This window comes from Netta rufina (genome assembly GCF_964035555.1).
Source record: "Netta rufina genome assembly, chromosome: 25".
Classification (NCBI taxonomy): domain Eukaryota; kingdom Metazoa; phylum Chordata; class Aves; order Anseriformes; family Anatidae; genus Netta; species Netta rufina.
The window spans coordinates 1,125,188-1,148,504 of NC_140149.1; the positions used below are offsets into that span (position 1 = coordinate 1,125,188).

General features: G+C 49.5%; 1 protein-coding gene across 1 annotated transcript in view; it reads right to left on the bottom strand.

Moving 5' to 3' along the window:
- KIRREL3 (kirre like nephrin family adhesion molecule 3) overlaps positions 1-3,366 on the bottom strand; it is a gene marked incomplete at its 5' end in the record, with an annotated part of 321,389 nt that extends 318,023 nt beyond the window's left edge. Inside the window, one exon of the mRNA XM_084301594.1 lies at positions 3,306-3,366. Within this exon, the coding sequence (XP_084157720.1) occupies positions 3,306-3,366 (61 nt within the window). The remainder of the gene's footprint in view (positions 1-3,305) is intronic.
- Between the last annotated feature and the right edge of the window lie 19,951 nt (positions 3,367-23,317).

Consider the following 23,317-nt stretch of genomic DNA (forward strand, 5'->3'; position numbering starts at 1 on the left):
GGTGGGTGGGATTGGTCTGGTTTCACTCATCAGCTTAATTCTACCTTTCTCACCTGGGGCCTGATGACAAGCCACTAAAGCCACTAGGAAGCTGAGCTACTGCTGCAAATAATGGGTCCCTCTGACAGAAGATCCTGGTTTGATTGCCAGGAATTTACTTTACGAAGGAACCAAGCTATCTGCGATGGAGGAAATCATACCCTGAAATACCCAGAGAACTTGGTATTCATCACCCTGAGGGAAAGCAAACATGTCTTTGGAAAGAGTTTCCTAGACAGGCAGGAGTCTTCCCATCCAAGATAAATTTCAGATCCTGCCAAATTCATATAGGTTATTACAATGCAGGGCACCAAGAGGAGGCGGCGGCTGTGTGCGTGTCTTCAGGGCTGCTCCTTCCCCCAGCCTGGCCACCTTCCCCAGTTGCTTCCAGTCTCACTCAGTTCGGATGAGGCCGGAGCACTGGAGGGCAAGCAATTCACCAGCCAGAGGTAAGGGCAGCTGGTTTCATGGCAGCAGCAATTGCTTCTCACAGAGGGGCACTACACGTCTCGTCTCAGCAGGAGGCAACTCCTGCCGCGACTTCATCTCGCCTTGCAGCAGAGCCGTGCTCCAGGCACAGGTCCTGGGGGCCAGACAGAAGAGCAGGTAGAACCAGGGGAAAGACAGCCTTGTAGGAAAACACCAAGCCGGCAACTTTCAGAGAAAGAAATCAGGCTGCTTCAGACCATGTGCACGGATGAAAGTCCAGGAAAGGCACTTTGTTCTTCCTGCGTCACCTCAAGAGAGGCACAGAAGCCAGCTGCAGGAGTTCCTTCTCCCTGACCGATGCTCGTGCTCAGAGCCCGGCTGCAACAGCACCAGGCAGGGAGCCCCCAGCACCTTTCCTGCGAGCTCAGCACCAGCCCAAGTCTCAGCCTGCAGGGCTGAAACAGCAGGAAGCTGGTGTGCCACAAGGAGGCACAGGGCCCGTCAAGTATGAACCCAAGGGCACAGATTTGGTGAGGGAAAATGCCCTTTTCACAGAGGAGCTTTGGTGTAAGGGAGGTTGTTGGTTTTTTAAGCTAGTATCTGGACCATGGATCCTGAGAGAGGTTTTCTGCAGAGATCATCCTCCCATGCAGGCTGCCCTTGGCTCAGAGGATTGTAAGTCCTGCCTGCCTTATTATGGCAAATCCCTGCAAGCCACTTTGCTTTTCCAGGCAAGTAAATGCAGTCCTGCCTACCCCTTGCTCACAGAAAGGAGCCACTGAAACTCCTTATTGGCAGGGTCAAGCCATTTTAATTATTCCTTCAAGTGAGTTTTGGCCCACCAGCTCCCTCCAAAGTAGGGCACAGCCACCCTCTGGATGCACACATTGCATCCCCTCCCGCAGCCCCCACTGCTACAAGCCTTGTTGCCCCCCAGAAGCAAGTGCCACATCAGGACATACCAGGGGAGGCAAATACAACATACGCTAGAAAATAAGCTTCCGTTCCTACATCCAGGCCACTCTTTCCCCAGACCACCATGTGGTTTAAGGAATCTTTTGCATTAAAGCCTGTTAGGGATCTTTACATGGCTTCACCCCAAAGGGAAAAACCACAAGGCTGCTGACAGCCCCCTTCCCACGTACTGCAAGCAGCAACTCCACAGAGATGCATTCGATTCTTACTGCAGCAGCAAACAGCCTGAAATGCTCGCCAAGGCACCGTCTCCCTGCCTCGTAAGCCGGCATGAATAAGCAAGGTACCAGATGCATGCTCCTGACGGTGCAGACGGGGAGACAAATCAACTGAGCTCCAGCTATGCACAGCAGAGCCGAGGCAGCTTTCGAACACAAGCACTATTAAAAAGTGCATTAGCCCTTATTAAAAATAATGGCTGCAGAAGGGAAGAGGAGGGGGAGAAAAACAGAAACAAATCCCCGCTGGATCTGAGACAAACTTCTTCGGCTCTGCTAGCAAACTGCCATTTGACCTGCAGGGAGTTGAGTTATTCAGGGGAGCAGGGAGAGAAACAAGAAGGCCAGGATAAGCTTCCAAATTGCTTCTATCCCCGGACCTGCTGCTGCCCTGCTGTACCAGGGAGAGTTCAAATTTGTTCAGCCAGAAATCTACATGGAAGACACAGTGGGTTTCTTTTGTGCAGAAGCAAAGGCGAATGCAAACACAGCTTTCTCCCTGAAGGAATATTAGTACAAGCAGAGAGAGGGAAAGAGAAAAGGAGAAGGGAGGGCAGAGCAAGAGCTCAGCATCGCATCCAAGCCAAGGAAGAGAAGCAGTAAGGACAAGCAGAAGTGCAACCACCTCTAGACACGGCTTCCCTGCCCAGAGAACAGGGGGAACGCAGTGTATGGTGGGGGATGTTCAGCAGCAGTGTCTGGCTGAGCAAAAAACCAGCTGCCCACTGAGAAGCTCCACTCTCTCCAAAAGTTTTATCCTTCATTTAATCAACAGATGGACTAGCTGCGTGGGTTTTTTCTTTCTTTTTTTTTTTTTAAAGCAACCCCAAGCCATACCCTGACAAAAGCAGCCCTGGCTTGGGGACCACGGCAGCGTGCCACAGATGGCATTTGGCTCCAGCACGGCGAAGGGATGAGCAGCAGACAGAAGGAGGCTCGGCTCTGGCTCTAGCTCCGCGTCCTCCACAGGTGACGGATAGCCCAGGGACCAGGCACGCAGCAGCACGGTGGATACATCTTCCCAAACCACCCCCAAAACCCTTCTTCTTGGGCTAAGGACAAGCCAGCAGCAAAGTTACCGAGGAAATTCCTGCAGATTCCCTTGCTCCTTCCCCACTCCTGTGCTGCCAGGGAGGTGGGAGCTGGATGTATCCCCCCAACGCCCCCAAAAAATAAAATCGCAGGGGTTCCCCCTTCTCGGCTGGCTGCTTTCACAGCAACTGTCCGTCCCCTCCCCAGAGCAAAGCGCTCCCCAGCCCTGCAGCCAGCGGCAATCCCGGGCTACAGCCAGCCCCTGCTGCCCCCAAAGCACCCAGCATCGCCCCCACCCCCCCACCCCACCCCAGCACCGTCAACGGGGGGGCTGTTGCTGAGCAATGCCATGTTTACACACAACCACGATCTAATTAGCGGAGCTGGAGCAGAAAGAACTCATTTGCATGCTAAAGATATATATTTTTTTTTAAGGCAGGGATGCGTGCAAAAAAATTTTTTTTTAAAAAAAGAAAAAACACAAAAAAACTCCGCAACCCCCCAACCCCCCCTCTCCGTCCTCCCCTGTGCGCCGAGCACCAAACACACCCGGGGGTCGCACGGGGGACTGAGGAGGGGGCTCGGAAACTAAAGTGCGGCGCCGGCTCCTACCGTGGCTGAGGAGGAAGCAGGCGAGCAGGAGGAGGAGGAGGTCTGCCTGGAAAGCGCTCATTCCTCAGGGTGGGCTCGGCGCCGGGGGTAGGGGGGCCCCGCTGCTGCCGCTGCCGCCGCCGGCGGGGGGCTCAGGCCGCCGCCGCCGCCCGCCGGCTCCGCTCGCCCGGCTCCATCGCTGCCGCCGCCCCCCAGCTCCTCCCCCGGCAGCGCTGCCTTGAGTGGCCCGGCTCGGGGAGGGAGGGAGGGAGGGAGGGATGGATGGGGCGAGGGGGAGTAACTTGCGCGCAGCCCAGGCTCGCCCACTCCCCCCCCCAGACTCCGGCTTTGGGGATGGAAGGGGGTGGGGAGGCTAAATCCCCCCCCTTTCCATCCAATAAAATTAAATTCATTCAATTAAATCGTGGTGGCTGCAAAGTTGGGGTGGGGGGGATTATGTGGAGGCGGGCGCAGGTATTTCTGCAGCGCAGTAAGGGAGCAGCGATGCACGCAGCTCTATGTGTATCCCCCCCCAACCTTTAACTTTAGGGGGGCCGCCCCTCAGCGCCCCTACACCCCCCTATAGGGCAGCCCGGGCTCTTCCAGGTGTGTTTGGGGGGACTACACTGAGCTGCCCCCCTCAAATCATGCCATGGGGGAGGCCAAAAATCCCTTATTTCTCCCCCCCCCGGGACCTCCTCTGCCCATCCTCGCATATCTGCTTGGGGGGGAGGGATGGATCTTCCAAGAGGGGCACACGGGACTGTTGCCTTGTCCTTTCAATGACTGCCGCTTTTCATCTTTCAGGCCTTTTTTTTTTTTTTTTTTTTTTTAAATAGCTAAATTTTTACCCAGCGAGAGTTTAGGGACAGAAAAGCAAAATAAATAAAAGCGTTTCTTACCACCGCGCTTTGCACGGCTGGGGCACCCCATGCCTCCATCTCCAAGTCCGAGAGGGGCATGTGGGCAGCTGAGCGCAATTAGAAAAATGAGCGTTAGAAAGTAATTACAGCTGTGGACTCTAATTACTTACTGCTGTGCTGAAAGGTGAACTTCAAAGGGGGCTGGCACAGCTCTTCATGCTGCGTCTGGAGCTTCTGTGAGTGTCTGTCTCAGATAGAGCCTGGCTTTGTGGCTACCTGCGCTAAATGGGGATAACTTTCCAAAGCATGCTTGTGTTAACAAGCTAAACCGGGTTAAAACTGCTCTGGGAGCAGTACAGACCTGGGATTTAGTGATTGAAGCTGTGGGGTCTCAGCCTCATGGGTGCATGCTTTGCTCTTTGTGGGGGGAGGCAGTCACCCTGGAAATGATGGTGGTTTTGTTTCTTTTATTATAAATAATTTAAAATAAAATCTAAGAAGTAAAGCCTATTTGATTTTTTTGTATATGCATGCTGCTTTTCCCATCCCTCCCTGCCTGCGTACCTGCCAACTGCTTTGAGAAAGATACAGAATGGGGGATAGGGGCTTGCAGCTATTGTGTGTCTGCATCTTCCCCTGGGGCTAACAGGGCTGGTGGCACCCTGGGCTGTATTTTCACTATTTCTAAACTTGCCTGGGACAGGTCCCTTCAGCTCCAACCCTTGCAGGGGTTTTGGCAGTGGTTGTGGCCACCAAGACGTTTCTGTGCATGCCACACGAGGTGTCAGGCAGGGCTGGGGAGCAGCAGCGGTGTTGTATTTTTCTGGTAGCAGTGCTGATTTAAATGCACATTGAATTACAGGCTAAAATGCTCAATGCCTGATTTCAGTGGGAATTAGATTTCTAAATAATTCTTGGGCTTTCCTGTTGTGTTTTAGTTTAATCTGCAAAATGTTGTTTGCTTGCAGACTATGGGTACTAATGCATATTAAGGCTGCTACACATGTAGGACTTCTCTGCGAAGCTTCAGAACTCCATTAACATTTTCATGGCAATTTCTTTTTCTTTCCCTTTCCACAAAGAATATTATTTCTTGCCTGCATTAAAAACAGCTGATTTTTTAACTTCTAGGAAAAGAGAATAGTTTTCTTTTTATTTCCTTCCCAGTGAAAACATTTCAGCTGGAAAATTCTCATCATTGTAATACTGACCTTTGCAAAGGGCTTTAAATCCTTGAATGAAAGTAGCATGTAAGTGCGAAGTTTTATTAACTGATTATCTCTGCAGTTTTGACTACATTGGTAGTCAAATTTGATTTAGAGGACTAGGCAGTTGTACCGTGCATGTTAAAATCAAGCTTTTGACATAATTTTGGTTTGCTGGAGCAGAAAAAGGTGCGCTCCGGCCGCACCTTGGAGCGGATGGCTGCCGGGGGGTGGTTGCCTCAGTGTGTGGCTGCAGGAGACAAAATCACATGCAGACAGATCATTTCAACGCTCTTCCTGGGTGCCTCATTTAGATCTGCTGTGCTTTTCATGAGGAAATGAATTGTAGAGGGGTGAAGGCCTTTGGGTGAGCTGGTAAGCTGGAGATGAACAAACCCAACCTCATCTGTGGGTGAGGTTTGTGTCTGCAGGCAGAGCCCTGTGCCCGGTCCCTTTGCATCACCCTTCTTCCAGACCTCGCTGTGGTGGGGCCATGTGGACGTCCTCCCTCTGCCCCTGCAACCTGCCCTGTGCAATATCTGACTTCAAAAACCAATCCTAGCCACCAGGAAAAGCAGCTGATCTGCCTTCTTTTGACTTCTGAAAGTCAAAGGGGACAAACCAGGTGCGTTTCCCCCCACCCCACCCCATTTTTGTTTTAATTTTCTCTCCCTCTCTTTTATTCCTCCCCCCCCCCCCCCGCTGGTATTCCACAGTGACAAGTGCAGTAGATATGAAACATCACAACAATGAAAGCGAATACTCTTCACATGCCTTTGACTCTTACTTCCAGGCTATTTACCGAGAAGTGCAAGAAACAAAATGTTCTGAAATACTGCAGCAAAATGGAGAAAAAAAAAAAAAAAAGAGAGAGAGAGAATAATATAAAACACGCAAGCAACTTGATAAAAATGAAGCAATATTGACAGAAAATGGAGTTTTAAACAGCAGGACAACAGCAACTCAGATGGATTTCATTCTTGGGTATTACAACGCTAAGCCAGGCACCTGGAAGAGAGTGGGGGGAGGGAAATAATCACACATTTCCCTGCTTCATACAATCTTTTCCTTACCTTTTAAACATACATATGGTAAATGAAGTCTGTACATGATCCTGCTGTTAAAACACTGACCAGGACTCGGAGGCTTTCCCTGCTAGCTTGTCCTGTGGCCACCTCACGCTGCCTCAGTGTCCCCCCCGCACAGTGCTGCTCATGTTTCTTGCTTGTTTGCAGGGGAAAGGCTTTGATGCATGAACTGGCAAATAGTTATCAAGCAAACTTATTTGGGTGGTGGGATGGAGAAGGGAGCAGTCATCCCTCCAGATAACAGCTCCTGGAGCAATGCACAGCCTTTGTCACGTACTGAGAGGCTTCACAGCTCCTTCACTGCATGTTTTGGGACTGAGGGGTGCTGTAGGGATGCATCGGTGGGCAGCCACCTTCATAAAGCCCCTGGCTCTGCAATCCCCGAGGCTTGAGGGGTGTTTGCAGCACTCCAGCACCGCACACAGCTCTGGTTTTATGGGTGACCCTGTCCAGAAGGTGCCAGTCCCTTCCCACGGACCTCCATGGACCCTCCTTGAAACCAACCCAGTGAGAGGCTGGGGACACAGATAAGGGGCAATGCCTGGGCTCTTTTTGCCGCCTACTTCTTTCTCTCTCTGCCGTGTGGATGGCTGCCAAAAGTCTCTGCTTGTGGCACTTGATAAAGCTCTTGTACAGCAGGTCCAGGAACAGTATGGGGAGAGGAAGGCAGGCCCTGCCAACAGCCAGGGGGGAAAGGTCCTGAGGCTTCAGGGGTTAAATACAAAAAATAAAAGCACTTGGATGACATTTTTGTTTCACGGGGAAAAGCAAGGTGGCTTGGGTTACAGCTGCAAACGTGGCCAAATACCCTGGCTGGTGAGTGCCTTGTTAGGTTTGCCTACCATAATCAAGTTTGGTCTCCCAAACATCCTCGCAATACTTTGATGCAGCCTTTCGTGCAGGTTGTTTAATGCTAAGTTATTTTAATGTCATGCTTTGCATTCAGCCGGCTGTCTGCTTTTATGTCAACGGTCCCTGCAATGCAAGGTTAAAATAGCTGAGTTGAGCCACTGCAATTTTGTGCATGGATAGTCTGAATGCATCTCAGCCTGCTTCTGGAAGCAGGGGGCTGTGGGGCTCTACAGAGGGGTTTGTATTCAATAAATAGGTATTGCTCCCAAGCTCTGGGGTGAAACTGCACATGGTTCATCCTGGGCCCCCACGGTGATTGGTACCATGTGCACACCCTGTGATCTGAACAGGCACAGCGAGCACCAGAAATCCGTTCAGCAAACCTGCTCCCGTGAAATTTTCAGCTCCTGTGTCCAGATGTGTCCATTTTTTATTTTTATTTTTTTGGAATCAGCTCTGTGTCAGGCTGTGGGCTGCTGTAAGAGGAATGGGGCCAGGTTTCGCCCTGGGCAGTTGGGCCTCGGAGGTCCCCATCCGATCCCGACCTTTCCCAGGCCCCATAAAAATTCCCAGCTCAGCAGGACCTTGGGGCCAGCACGGAGCTCCACAGCTCCTCCCGTGGTCTGCAGGAGAGGAGCTGCCTGCAGCAGAATGCCAAGGAAACTATTTGGTGGAGCTCTGGACACAGGCAGACCCCGTCTTCTGTGCCAGTTATGGCTTTTAACATCCTTTTGTGCCGTTTTCATCCCACAAGCTCTTTCAGAAACCTGGCCTGGACTTTGTGGCTATAGAGAAGACGGGCGGATGTACAAAAAATCCCCAGAAAATGAATGAGTTGCAAAGAGTTAAATGGAACATTTGTATAAAAACAATGAATCCCATTTTTGCTTGATTGGCACTTAATTAGGCCCATGTCCTTTTGCTGCCACTGCAATCAGATCGGAGAAGAATGGGAAGCTTCCACAGTTATATTTATCTCAAGATTACAAGATTTCAATTTTTTTTGAATGCAAAGGGAGAAAAAAATAAAAAAATAAAAAAGAACACAGCACCTTATAAATGTGGCAAGGGAATGATATTATTTAGAGCTTGGAGGAAGTGTGGCTTCCTGGCTGCAGCACAAGGATTAATCTTTTTATGTTAACAAGGAATTGTTTTGCTAAGAAGAATAGGAAAGAAAAGTTCTGTCTTTCAAGTCTGCCAGGAACAAAACCAGGACTGGGGCTCTAAAGCCAGCCTTGAATTTAAGAGCTCCAGCAAAAGAAGAAAGCCAAAGTCCTTGCAGCCTTTACAAGGCAATTTTCCTCTTTGCCGTCACTGTTTTACTGCGGCCGGCAGCGGGGAGGCTGCAGCTGCAGCTCCCAGCCCTGCTGAATCTCCTGGGACCTGCCTCAGATAAGCGCTGCCGGTAAATAACGTGCCCGGATTGCAGCACCGGTACCTGGGTCCGGCTGCATCCTGAAATTCAAAACGAGACGAGCAGAGAGATCAGCCTGAGCAGGGTTTTACGCCTAGGCATAAATGACAACACGAGGCGTGCAAAGGAGAGGAAAATGGGCCCGTGGGGCTTTCTGGCTCCTCAATTTCTGGGCAAATTATTTCTTTGTTTGAAATGAGGTCCATAACACATATTACTGAAAAAATTGCTGTTCCGCAACGCTTTCAGATGCAAAAAGAGAACCTCTAGGTAACCCTTGCACCTCCTTCCCTGTCTCATCCCATGCCACAAATCCCTCAAAGAACAGGATAGGGGAAAAAACATTCACCCCAACAGCCTCAAATTCCTCCCTCCCACCCCTTTTCAGGGGGTGCTGTCACAGGGGGATGAGCCCTGTTTAGAGCAAGAGTCCTGAGGCAATATTCAGCCCCAGCTTTTTTTCCAGGTGGCTTTCAAACCCTGTGAGCAAGCGAGTGAAAGAAGTTGGCTGTGGAGAGCAAGTGAAAATTCAGCCCGTCCCTGGGATTTGCTCGAGTCAAGGAAAGGCGTCTGTTTTGCAGTGGAACAGTTATTCTTTGAGCAAAGATAGAAATGATGCTATTTGATTGAGGTGGCTAATTACACAGCTTGAAGAGTAAATTACAGCTATCAAATATCCCAGTGAATATTCACTTACAAATAGAGATAGAAGAAAATGAATTTTTTGGTTTGCTGGCAATTTTGAAATAAAAACATTGTCTCTTATGGGGAATGTTAACCAATCCTTTTCAAAATTCTTCTGCAACTGCTAAATTCAAAATACACTTTGTTGGAGGCCAACCAAGCAGCTCACTCTGATAGCCCAGACCCACTTCTCTATTTTCAGTTTTTGTGTTTTCTTCTGACTTTGGAAAATAATTTGCTTCTACTTCGATATTTTATTTTTTTTTTTCTTTAGGTGAAAAGCATCAAGAGTCTTTTGTTTCCTCTTAAACATGAAGGTTTTGGGGCCACACTGCCAAGGTTTGCTTCCCCTAAAGGTCACCTCCACTTGTTGTGCTGTAGGACTGCCAGCCAACCTATGCCGTGCCTCAGTTTCCCTGGGAGCACTGCAGGATCCTCACTGGGCAATATAGCTAACATTTGCTGGGTCCTTGTGCTGCAAAAATCCTGCAACAATCACTCCAGTTGTGCTCTGAGTATGTTCCCCTTCACCTCCCCGCTGTGCCTTCAGCCTCCTTCCCTGTGTAATGAAAGGTAAGCGGTGCTTGGTATGTCTCTGCGTGCCTGCAAATTGCTGGGGCCTATTAGGAAAAAAAAAAAAAAAAAAAAAAAAAAAGCCCATTTTATCATCTTTTCCTCCTTTCTGGCCCTTAGGAATAAAGCCAAAGCCCACAGAACCCCCGCTTCCTGGATGTCTCATTATCAGTAGCACCGCACGTCCCAAGGCTTCTTGCAGCAAGGGCATCCCAACACTCTGGGGGCACTTGGGCTTCTCTTAATTTGCCCTGTGCCAGCCCTCCTCTCTGGAGAGGGGATGTTTTGTTACATGTCAGGAGCACGTGCGCTGCACAGGGGGACTTGTTATCCCGTCCCTGCTGGTCACTCCCGGGGGCTCAGTGCACTCTGGGGATGGATGCGTGTGGTTTGCAGCCCCCAGGAGCCCGTCTCCCTTTGGGGTGTGAACAGGAGGAGAAACAAGAAACAAAACAGTGAGCTGTGTGTAAAATGAATTGCATCTGGGCTCTGATTGTGCTCAATTTGGAGGGCAGCAGCATGGGCTGGCTGGGCACAGCCAAAACACACCCCTTGGAAATTAAACCTCTAGGGTCTGGCCCTGAGCATCCTGCAAGGTGTTCCCAAAATCAGGTGGTGCACCCTGGCCCCACCAGCTCTCTGCTGCCTTCCACCCCGCTGCAGACGTGGGGAAAATGCTACAAGTGTGCTGTGCCGAAAACAAGCACTGGCTGCGCCTGCTGAGTGCACTGACGGAGTTACACGGGCTTCATCGTGCCGGGCATGTCCCAGGAGGTGTAATTTTTCCCTGATGTATGATAGATTTTGTCCTAGCATGGGTCACAGAAAGCCCAACATTGATGGGTTTCATCTAATTTCAATTACAGTCATTAAAACTTTTGCTCGCACGAGCTGAGCCTTTCCAAAAGCCATCAAATGACAGCCCATTAGAGAGCAGTTATTTATAGCGGGGCATGTTAATTTTACAGGATCACAGACCAGTGATTCAGTGCCTGGCATTACTGAAAGGAATCACTCACAGGAATGAGTGTTCGCTGACATAAAAGCACCCAAATCCACAACCTCCCAGCAGCAAAAGCCCCGTCGTGAATCGTGAATCCACCGAAACCCAGCGGCAGCAGCCTCAGGATGGGCAGGGATGCTCCGTGTGCTGGAGCACACAGTGTGGAGAGGGGATGTAGTGCTGGGTGATGCTACAGGGGAGGGGTCTTCTTTCCCGGGGTGCCCGCAGGCTTTTTCAGCCCTGGTTTGGGAGCTGTGGGGAGCCCACATGCTGTTCCAGCTGCTTTCCTTGTGTGTTTGCTGCTTTGTGGTGTTCCTCTGAGCTGCCAGGATGCCTGGCTCTGCAAAAGGGCTTTGCTCTGCCTTCCTCTCCCCCAGCAAAGTGTTTGGAGACACTGTATGAAAGATGCCAGAGGTGAGGGAGGAGGAAAACACAAGGAAATAACAAAACCTGTGTTTAATTGAATCCCCCTGACTTTTAAGGTGCTCCGAGCTTGTAGCTATCTGGGTGGAAGAATAGGAGGAGTAGTGAGAGGGGGAGAAGATGCAGGACAGGAGGAGGATTTGGCAGACAGTGAGGAGCACGCACTGATTGCACTGGTTGTGGTTAGGGCCTTATGCAGCCCCTGCTGGTGCTGGGGGACTTGTCCCATAGCCTTTGCCCAGAGACCTGCTGAGGGCAGCCCCAAGCTGCCGCTGAGCTCCTTTCCCAGTGCCGGTCTGCGATCATCCCCAAAAGCAGGGATGCAGCAGCTGACGTGGAATCCTAGGTGAATTGTGGAGGCTTGGGCCCAAAATCCAGCAGGAGAAGGGTCACACCTTCGAGAGCCCATTAGGAAAGGGGGATTTTCTACCCTGAGAATCCTTTTTTGCTGGGCTGGCAACATCTTCCCTCCCTGGTTGCCCTGTGATGCCATGCAACAGCCCAGTGGCTCCTCTTTGCTACCTGTGATGCCTGGTGGGAGGGGTTGGGGGGGTGGGGAAGGGAGGGAGGGCAGAAAAAGGGGGGATCACTGGGGCTGGTTGCACCCAAGCAGTCCCCAGGGCCCCATCGTGACACCCCCATGGCACCACAGCTCCTCTGCCCCTGCAGCCAGCTGTGTGCAGCCAAGTGCACACCTTGCAAGCAGCACAGGGGCAGGCTGCAGCACAGGCTGAGGGGGGATTACCACTTACCAAGAATGAATGTGGCAAAAAGACCATAACTGTCCTTAAATATGAACCCCGGGATCCTCCACACCCATGTCCTTGAGCCACCAACAACTTCTCCACTTGCAGAAAGCTCTGGCATGTCTGCAGAGACACTTTTCCTTGCAAATCTCCTGGGTCCTGCCTGCCTTCATGTGAGGTCTGCCTCCGACAGAGTTTGGCACAACACAATTCAAGCTGAGCTGCTGCTCTCCTTCACCTGCCCAGCTATGGCAGCTTGTCCCTGCCAGCCTGCCTCTCTGCCCAGCTGCCTACTTTCAGCCCCCCTCCCATCACGGGTCTCCCTTTTCCACAATTTCAACAGCACCTCCCACAGCTCTGACCTTGGCTGAGCCATCTAGGCAATATAAAATAATATGATAATCATAGCAAGGATAGCAATAATCATCATAATAAGCCATGTTATGGCTAGGGCACCTGTCACCTAGGCATGTGAGTGCCAGTGACAACCAGCTATTACGTACCTAGGCTAAGTGTAGTGGTGCCACGGCTGGGTGCTAATGGGGGAGCGAGGGAATAGAAAAACAAACCCTGGCTCTCCGATAGCATTGCTCAGGTCTGGAGGTCAGCCCTGCTCAACAAACAGCCCGCCAGGCCTGAATAGCTACGAATCGGTGACAAGGAGTGACATTTTCAAGTGGGTAAGTGTCTGCAGAGAGCCAGGATACTTGTGCAGAAGTCCCCATATCCTGCGGGTCATGCAAGATGTTACTGCAGGATCAGTAACAGCAGGGGCATCAGCTCAATTCACTCCAGCAAAGTTCTATGAGAGGAGCAAGGCAGGGGCTTCCTGACTGAGCACAAATAACAGTTAAAACAACGTGTCGGGGATAGTGGTGGGCTCTCCCTTGGTGCGAGGCTGTAAATCAGCCTGGGGTGATTTGCCCATAGGCACTGTTTGTCCCTCTTAAGCAAGGAGAGAGATCATGGGATGTCTCTGCTAGAGAAATGATGCTCTGAGTGTGGGGGAAAAGCAGCTGGAGACGCGATGCTCATGGTTGGTTTGCACCACTGCAGGTTTTTGTGGGGATGGCTCATGGTGCATCAAGCAGCTTTGTGGATGGGGAGTTTTTCTGAGTGGGGATGGAGAGAGAAGAGGGAAGGACTCACCTCATATTCAGGTGCATAAAGGTCCTTCACGGGATTTCCCAATGCCCCAAAACCCAGCATGGCATTTTTTAATGAACAATAAGTACCCAAACTTCTGAAAATCCTCCTTGCCTGCTACCCAGGTACTGCACAGCACATTTCTTCTTTTACCCGACCAGCAGAAATGCAGCAAGACCGGGCTCCCCTGGGAACTCCTGCTGCCCCAGCCCACCCGCTGCCTTCCCTCTCGCTCTTGTACACGCTTTGCCACATTAAGCTGCTGGAATAACTCCATTGCATGGGCCACTTCACCTCTTCCCCTGTACCTGCAACTAAACCCATCTCCTGCTATTCCCTTTGATGACTTCTCTTCAGCTGCTGCAGAGGAGAAATGCTCGTATCAGCAAACAGATGGCGGCTGAGGCATGTAGCATAAAATATATTTATCAAGGCAAACAGCTGTAGCCCATTTCATTCCGAAGATTTCTATTAAAAGTTCTCTGGAGCTACAAGCTGCTCCGACTCTGCAGCCGGAATAAAGCTGAGGGGACAAATGGCATTTTCTGAACATTTCTTTCCCCTTCCTTAGCTCTTTTCTTTGCAGCCTGAAGAAAGCCTGGCCCAGCTCTGCTGGCAGTGCTGGTTTTGAGGAGGCTGGACAGGGTGAGCAGTCCCGATGGGGTAGTGATGTGCAAATCTGGGGAGCAGTGCAGTGTCTGTCCATGTGCTCAGGGCTGGGCAAACCGTGCATGGACCTGCAGGTTGGATGAACTTTGCAGCCATGGATGCCTCTGCCTGGATCTCTCCCAGATCCTAGAGCCAGCTTCCAGCCCCTCTTTGTTAACTTCTATTTTGCTGTTGTCTTTGTTTTCATTCTGAAGTGATGTTACCACTGCATTTACAAAAAAAAGAGCCAAGTTTGGAGTAAATGCAAAATTTTCCTCAACTGTAAATGGATATATATATATATATATATATATATTTTTTTTTTTTTTTTTTTTTGGCAGACACTCCTTTCACAGTGTTGTAAAATTCCCAGCTTCTGCTTCTGAAACATTGACAAAACCATGAAATCCCCAATGCAATGGGAATATCCATATTCCATATGAAATAGATGATCAAAACGCTCAGCTGATGTGTTGTTGACCTGCCCATAACCTGCCCCAGCACATCCCCAGCTCACCAAAGATACCCCCAAAGGGTGGGTTGGAGCTGCCAGAGCTGTCACGGGCATGGGAGCCAGGGCAAAAAATGTGTCTGGGAGCAGAGAGGGGCTGAACATTGAGAGACAGGGGATTCTCAAAGGAGAATCCCCTGCTTAGTCCATTTCACGCTGTGGACATTTCACTCTTTACATCACCAACTGCTATCCCAAATTCTCCCTGTTCCCCATATCTGCCTGCATTTCTCTGCAGAGCATTGGCTTGGGCTCCTCACCTGGGCTCAGGGGAAGCTGCAGCTGGAGATGCGTGCTGCACCCAACTCCCACCCAGTGGCCAGCAGCAGCATTTCGGCTTGTCCAAAGTGGTCCTAGCAAGTCAGACTACAAACAACTTTTTCTCTTCTCTCTCTCTCTCTCAAAGAAACCTTTTTTTCCTTTTCTTTTGTGCACGTCCAAGATCACAAACAGCATATGCGCAGTGTAAAATATTCCTGGCAGCTCCTCCTTTTTAATTGCACGCCGCTTCTCCAGCCAACAGCTATCCATTTCATCCCAAATTCAGCTTTCTATTTTGAGTTGAGTGAGCAGTGGGATGAGAATTTTGCCCTAAAAATGTGCTCGGTGGAGTCGGGGTACCATATGTGCATGGAGGTGCTGAGAGCTTGGTGCCTCCCCACTGAACAGGGAAACTGCGTGGGAATGAAATGAAATGCTGGTGGGGGCTGTGGGTGTTAGCGGGGGTAGAGGGGCTTGCCTGGCTCTTGGGAATCTGTGTGACTCCTGAGGTTATCTCATTCCTTCTGCAGAAAACAGCTCAGCTCCTCAAAGGATGCCCTGTACACCAGGGCTCTGCTGGTGGTAGATGCAAACCCAGTTGCCGTGCACTGGGAGGATGCTCTTTTAGTGCTGTATTAGCACTGGGGTGGGGCCTCATGCTAAACTATTTCCCACATCCCCCCTTGGGCATAACTGGGTGTAAGAGGTGGGAAAAGGGGGGTGTGAATTCCCCAGACACCCCACATTCACATTTATTACCCTATGAAACCCTGTCCTGGAACCTTTGAATGGAAAAATGAACTTGGGCTTGCCAAATAGACCAACCAACCAAAACACTTCTGCTCCTACTCTGAGCAGAACTGTGATGGGGAGGCAAAGAGATTTGGAACAGCACACCTTTTTGGATTTATCTTTTGGGGTTCATTTCTAGAGCCCAATATTATTGTAACCCAATAACACCCCATCATTCCAACTCTGCAACACTATTTCAACCCAATAAATACAAATTTTGCAACCAATTTTTTTTTTTTTTTTACTGCAATACTATTGCAACCCAGCGATACCCAATTTCTGTGCACCTGCAATTGCTTTTGAAGGTTTCAAGAGCTTGGCTGCCAGTAAACCATGCTAATGTTGGAATAATTCATGGCAGTGCACTGAGCAATGAGTTGGCCAAGGCTTGGCCACTATTTTGCAGCCCTCCTGCAGGCAACCCTGTAAATAATTATGCCAAAAGAGTTTGTAGCTGGGTGAATGGATTCAGAGGGTGCTTGGGTGCACTGAATATGTGTCCTTCTTGCTTCAGGCATCCCAGTGCTTTTGTGGTTTGCAGAGCTCTGGGGAGGACCCCGAGCTACGAAGTGTATCCTTGATTTTTTGCACCAGGATGCGCACACAGAGGGAGGGGAAGAGAATCACATCTCACCTCCGAAGCAGAGACATGAAGGAAGAGGGAGAGCAGAGAGATCAAAACCATGAAGCAGCAGCAGGAGGCAGGGAGAAGAAAGGAGCCAGGAGAACAAGACCGCTCCCAAAATATCCCTCCCGTTTGCTGCGCTGAAGACCAAAAACTCGCACTTGGAAGGCTTTTTCAAGGGGGAGAGGCTGACAGCTTTGCTCCAAGCACTGCCTCAGGGTCCCCGGGGAGCTTGCACTGCATGCCCAGAGTGCTCCCTGTGCTTGATGGGAAACGGTGCTGAATTTCTGTGAGATGGAGTTTGGTGAGGCACAGCCTCTTCCGTGGCCCCCGTCTTTTCTCATTTTTGTCTTTTTCTTCCTTCCCAGCTGGTCTGGGTGAATAGCAAACCTACTCCTAGGCTGAGGGAACTTATTTTTGAAAAGAGTTTGTAGCAAATGCCAGCTGAAGCCATTGCTAAGTCTGAGGCAAATTAGGTGAGCTGCTATTGGGCTGAAAAGTGAAAAGAAAGGAAAATCAAAATGTTTCATTTCTGTGTTTTTCCAAATGAAATGTTTGGACTTTTCATTTCAAGTGCAGCTTTTACATAGAGAAGTGTCCAGCAGGAACATGAAAAGGGCTAGAAGGTCATTTAACAATGTTTACCTGCCCTTGCAGAATCTTAGCCCAGAGTTTCATTTTGGCTTGTGCAAGACATTTCCGTCCGCACAAAAGAGGTTTTTTTTTCCCACCTTTCTGACTCATTGACTAAAAGGGAGAAAAATAGCAGAAAAATGCAGTATTAACTCCATACTCTTCCAGGTGAAACCTTCATGGAGCCTGGCTTGCCTCTAGGAAACATTTCAGCATCACTAACCAAAATAACACATAAACTCCCATTTTTTATCCAAATCAAAATTTATCAAATGTATCCTGGCCAGCAACAATTTGAGTCCCACTCCCATAGCTTTAAACCTGTATCTCTTGCTTCTTCTGTACTTTTGCCTGCCAATACCAATGCTAGAGTGCCTTGATTTCTTTCCTAGCAGCTTTCCCCCATTGCAACTCCTTCCACTCTTGCATTAATGTCCAGCAGCTGTGTGAAGTGGAAACCCGGTGGCTACAGCCCCAGTTTCTGCAAGCAGCTTTGGTGGACGGAGCTGAAAACATCCACTTCACAGCCACCTGCCTGAAGTTTCCCCCGATTATTTGCTGGCTGCAACCATGCCAAGCTCCTACCAGATCCTTCCAGCCCACCAGTAGATCATGCCTTTTCTCCATGTTGCCCTTTAATTAATTACGGAGCAGAGATTTGGCTTATAAAGGGGCTCCAAGAGATGGTGCTGCCCCAGGGAAACATCATTTCTTTTGAAAACCTTGGGGAGGACTCGAGATCTCAGAGACAGAACATTTCCACCATGTCTCCTTTCCCATCTGCGAATGTGTTTTTTGGGATACTTCTCTATTGGCCAACTGCTCTTCATGATAAATGTGTTCCCTTGCAGAAACCACCTGGAAATACATCTGAGGGTGAGCTTTCATCTTGCAAGCAGCAGCAAGAGGGTGGTTTATTGAGGTGAGAAGGAAAAGCAGCCATGAGTAAGCCAAATAAATGAATGATTGGTCTTCTCATCAAAATGAAGCCCTGAGAAGAAGCATTTGAGTAAAGTGAGCTGTTTCAGTCTGCATTTGGAGGGGAGGGGATTTCTCTGAGGATTTATTTTTATAACATTAAAAAAAAAATAAAAAATCAGTGTGACTCAATTTGGACTGAAACTGTCATCTTGATATGAAAACTCCAAATGTTCCACTTAAAGTATTTGAAACAGAAAATTTCACTTGTCCAAACTCAGAGTCCATTCCCCTCAGCGCTGTTTTTTCCCAATTCACCTTTCCTCCCGAGCTCTTTCAGACACTGGAGGCTGTGCCTTCCCCCTGCTCCATGTAGAGAGGACAGCCTCCCTGCAGTTTTCCACTCGCAACCCATGAGCTTTTCACCATCCCACACACTCTACATCTGCTGCAGGAGCATCTCTCTGGGTCATGACCTGCCTGCGTCACTTAGTCCCAATGTGTTGTGAGTATGTGTTTTTGGGAAGGGGAGCAACAGACCCCAAATTTCGACAGTGGCACCCCTATTTTGGCCCAGCCAGTCATAATAACAATGCTAACTTCTTCAGTGAGGCAACAGCCACTGAATTAGGGCAAGATTCTGGCCACTTGGGAGCATCCTGTTCCCTGCCTTTCAGCATTTGTCAGCAGCAAGCTGTGGGATGCTGGGCTGGTCTTGCTCATGTTTGGGTACATAATGGTGTAGGTAAGGGTACGATCCAGCACTGAACAGGGGTTTCCCAGCCCTTCTCTTTGCCTTGCTTTAGGCACATGCTGGTTTGAATCCCCTTCTTCTCCCCGTAGTGCTTCAGCAGAGGCAACCTGCAGCTGGAAGCCTGCCCGGTCCTCCCCCCCGTGGCCCCACGATTGAAATGGCACCTGGATAATCAGGATGCTTTGCAGATAATTTAAGCTGGAAGTCATTAGGCAGAAATAGCAACCCTCCTGCCACCCCTGTCCCGTGACACTGTCCCCCCCAGCTGCCCTAAAAGGGAGCTCTGAGCACCCTGGGGTGGCTGACAGCATGCAGCAGAAATAGAGGTGTGAATGCAACAGAGCCCAGGGACTGGGAATAAGATTAAAGGCAACGGGCTTGGAAGAGAAGCAAAATTTTAAAAAAATATTAAAAAATCCAGGTTTCATTGCCAGAAGAAAGCTGACACCATCTTCCACCTTCTTTCTTAAAAGAAGAGCCATCATCTCAGTGCTGGACCGACAGCAAATTTGGCAGGGTCTTTAACTTGGCTTGAGCATTTAAATCCGCTTTTACTGCTGGGGCAAAAGCTCCGGCTGGCACGTGTCAATTCCATTGTGTCCCATGGCCATTCCTGCTGAAGCAGGCTTTGTCATTTCCCAGAGCAGAGGTGAGCAATAATTTTATACGGACTAACAAATTTTACAGGGACCTGCAGTGGTGCCACTTCTTGGACCCGGTGGGAGCATCAGCTGGCTTCTTGGTCAGAGGCATCCCCAAGGGGAGCCCAGTGCTGGGTGCTTGGTGAAAGGCTGCTCCCAAAGGGCAGCCAGGCTTTATCCACAAGTGTAAGAGTTGGAGCATTTCTTGATTATTTGTTCCTGTGGTCGATCATCCTCTCTGTCAGAAATGAAAGCCTTATTCTGATATGAATTTGGCACTGAGGTCTTGCAGAAGAGTTTTCCTTGCCTTCCCTGGCCTAGTATTTTCTTATTTTCTCCTTATGAAACTACCTGTCGTTATGGGTTCCCTTTTTTTTTTTTTTTTTTTTTTTTTTCCCCAGGCTCCTCAAATGATTTTTCTCCAGCAGCTGCAATTTTGCAAGTCTTTTCTTTGCCTACCCAGATTTCTATCACAACACCAGTCAGAACAACATCCCACCTCAGGTTATATCTCAAAGCACCTAAATGATGTGCCCCAAACCCAGGGCCCTTCTGCAGCATCACTCGTTCCCAGGGGCTAAATAAAAAAACATTTTCCTTTCTTCTCTGTTTCCCTGTGCACAAGGCACTTGCAAAACAAATGCAAGCGGCTGCCCCTTCCTCAAGCAGCCGTGTCGGGGCTGAAGGGATTAGCAGGGTGCTGAGCCAGTGTCCGTGCCTCGCAGCAGCCACGCTTCCCTTTTATCTCGGGGAAGCAGGCGTCTTGGCCGCCAGCCCTGCAGGGATTTATCGGGGTGCCCTGGAGCTGCCTCTTGCTCTTGTGCCGGCTCCTTTGTCCCCACCCCCTTGGAAGGGGACAGGGACATGGAAATGCAAATGGTTCCTCTGAGGATTTGGACTCAGAGATGTTGCACAAGGCTGCTTGACCTTGGTGCAAGGCTAAGGAGATGGGGAAGACCCCTAAATGCTCTTAGTGGTGTTTTGGCTCTTCCTCTGCCTCCCTAGCTACCAGCCAGGACACACAACTCCCATCCCTATACCGCATCTACACCATACATCTCTTCCTTGCTTCTGGCTGCTCACTAGTGGATGAACCTGCAGCACCTGCAGAGTCCTATCCTGTTCCCTGGGACATGAGGTCCCTTTTTGACTTTCTCCTGTTTTCTGGTATTCCTGGCACATAGGGATCTCCCCCATCTTTGCTATTGTATCTGGATGAAGTGGGGAAAAACGGTCCCATTTAAAGGGCTTGTGCCACTTTTACAGGCAGGTAGCATGGCAGCTGCAGTGTGTGCAGAATCGTGTCCCAGGAAGCTATGCTATCCCCATTTTACAGATGGGAAAACTGTAGGCAGAGAGCAAGATAGTCCAAAATTTCTATTTGTAGATGCTTGGCTGCACTGAGCACCCTGTTTTCCAGCAAGAACAGGCTGCTCTGTGTGCTCAGTAAATCAGATCCCTGTAAATGCTCCCTGAGAAGCATTAAAAATCACTTGGTGCTTTTAAAGATAATGTCCTGTGATTTGTCTGCAACCACCTAGGAATGATGCTGCATTGCCCCATATCCCACACAGCGACCCCATCTGCTAGCCTGACATTGAAGTCTGGTGCTTACCAGGAGAACCCGAAGTGTCCTGCAAAGAAGAACAGCACCATTAACTCCAGTTTACAAATGGGAAAACCAAGGCATGGTGTGCATTAGTCGTGAATTCATGTTGTTTGGTCTGGTTTCCCTCTGGGTCAGGCTGTGATGTCCCAGTCTGAGATGCAGACCAACTGGAGGGCTGCCTCTGAAAGCTTACAGCTGCAGGCACTGAGCTGCTGCGCTGCTTGGTAAGGCTGTTACGTGCCCCTGCTGGGCTAATGCTGTCAAGGGACACACATTTCCTGGCTTCTTGGGGCTTCTGGGGAAAAATGTCTTTTTCCTTAAGTTTTCTGTAAGTGTCCACGCCGCGTGGGGAGGATAGAGCGAACACTGCAGAGTGTCCTCCTACATGGGAATATCAAAACCCGCTTCCCATGTTTATTTTATTCCTCTTCTCCCCCTTTCCCACCTCCATGCTGGGAGAAGCTCCTGCCTCCTTGGCAGGGAAAGAAGAGGCTGGGGGTTGCAGGGTGCAACACAGGTACAGTATTTCACAGCTGGTTGCTTCGTAATGGGATTCTCTTATTGAAAGTTGCTTTCCCGGATCTGGCTCTGATTAGCAGATGCAAATCCTGCCCTGCATGCTGATGGAGCTGTGCCGCTCTTGCCTTGCTCCTCCGTGCTGGAGCAAAGGCGTCGAGGATGGAGGATTTCACAGCAACATGATTCGAGCAATTCTGCACCCATCTGGGCCCCAAGGTCCGTGTGACCCCTCAGCTGTTCTGGCCCCTCAATTCTAGAAACTCCTGACTTCATGCTCAGAGTGAGCAGGATGTGGCCCCGGCTGCTGATGCGGAGGAAGAGCGGCTGGCAGGTTGAATTAATGCTGGGAGAGCAGATGCACACTTAAACAAACCATCCGCTCCCGAAAGGAAAACAATGACTTAGTACTTTCTAATTACCATCCCAAGTAAAGCAATTACTCCTTATTCACACGTGATTACTAAGAATAGCATAAAATGAATAAACATTTTTTAAAAAGCTACTTAGTAAATTTTCATTATCCAACAAAGTAAGATATTTATACTCCAGCACAGCCCCCATAAATACAGAAAAGACATTGCTCAGTAAATGAGTGAATTAGTATGGTGCTTAATTACTAGAAATTATTATCAGGTTACTACAATTACTATAAATTACCAGCAGGATGAACCCTTTTATTATTTTTTCAAAAAAAGAGAAATCTTGTTGATATGCTTTATGAAGTCACAAATAATTTTGAGGACTTGGGGAATTAATACACAAGAAAAGGAGAGGAGAAAATAAAGGCTGAATTGTGCATTATTTTTGATGCTGTGGTCAAGTTCCTTTGCACATGGAGGTGCATCAGGGCAGGGCTTGGGCTTTGCATTCCACAGGGTTTTGGGGAGGAATAGGAGTGGGTGGGTGGAAGGGTTGAACGTGGAAGATGTGTGGAAGCAGTGGCCAGGACTCATCCTGCAGCACACACACAATGAGGGATTGCAGCAGGGAGCTCTGCAGGTTTGCATGGCTTTAGGGGCAGGTTTTGAAAGTTTGGTAGGAGAACAAGATTTCAGCTTTCTGCATGTCCCTTCATTGCTTTCTGCTTGTCCCTCAGAGCCAGCTGGGTATCCAGAGGGACATGGGACCTGTGCATGTGGTGGGTATCACCTCCAGCAGTGCTGAGCTGGGCAGGTGGAGCACCACAAACAGTCTCTGTTCTGCCATAATTACTTCCCTCATCATTTCCCTCCACTTCTGTTGCCTCTGGCTCCGGTTCCCAAATAGAATTCTCTCTTTGCCTCCTGCCCTTCAGCATCCTTTTCTGGAGGGTGCCATGCCCCTGGTGTTAGTCCATGTCCTGCATCTCTGGGGTTCAGGGAGGTAGAGAAAGGCTGAGGAAGATGTTGCATGAGATCCTAAGCTATCTGCAGACAGACCTGAGACCTGAAAACAGGTCTAAGCACCTAAAACCTGTCTGCCTATTCCAGCTAGATCAGTGGGTCTAATAAAAGATTTTATCTGTCCCTATAAAGTCTCTCCTCTCCCAGCCTTAGACCAGCACAGCTGCAGCCTTCCTGGAGCAGACACAGCCGGGTATTTCACTTTGGGCAACACTTCTACAAAATTGGGTGCTATAAATCCTTCCCGCTTCCCCTTGTGTGAAGCAAGGATAATGAGCAGGACGTGTGAAGTCTTGATCAGCTGCTGCTGGTGCAGCACGCCAGTGTTTTCAGATGAAAAGCGATGAGGGAAAAAAGCGGTTATTAGAGCAGAAGCACATTAGAAAAAAAGTCTGAATTTCCATTACGCCCCTGGAGCTCGACATCTCTGCAAGCCATGGTATTTCCATTATTGCTCTTCTTATTATTACATGTTTTGATTTCAGATACCCCACACATGAGCAGCTCAGGTCCCAGGGCGTGAGTCTGGGGCCGGGCGGGTATGGGGATCACTTGCCCGATGACACTAATTCGGGTCTCGGGGGCATCTCACCCGTGCAAGCCTGAGCTGTGTTTGTGGGCAGGTGTCAGAAGCCGATGACTTTGTACAGCTCTGCTGTCAGCTCCCCATCACTCAGGGAGAGACACTTGTGCACGAAATCAGAGACACCCTGCAGGTGTTTATGCCTTCATACTTGATA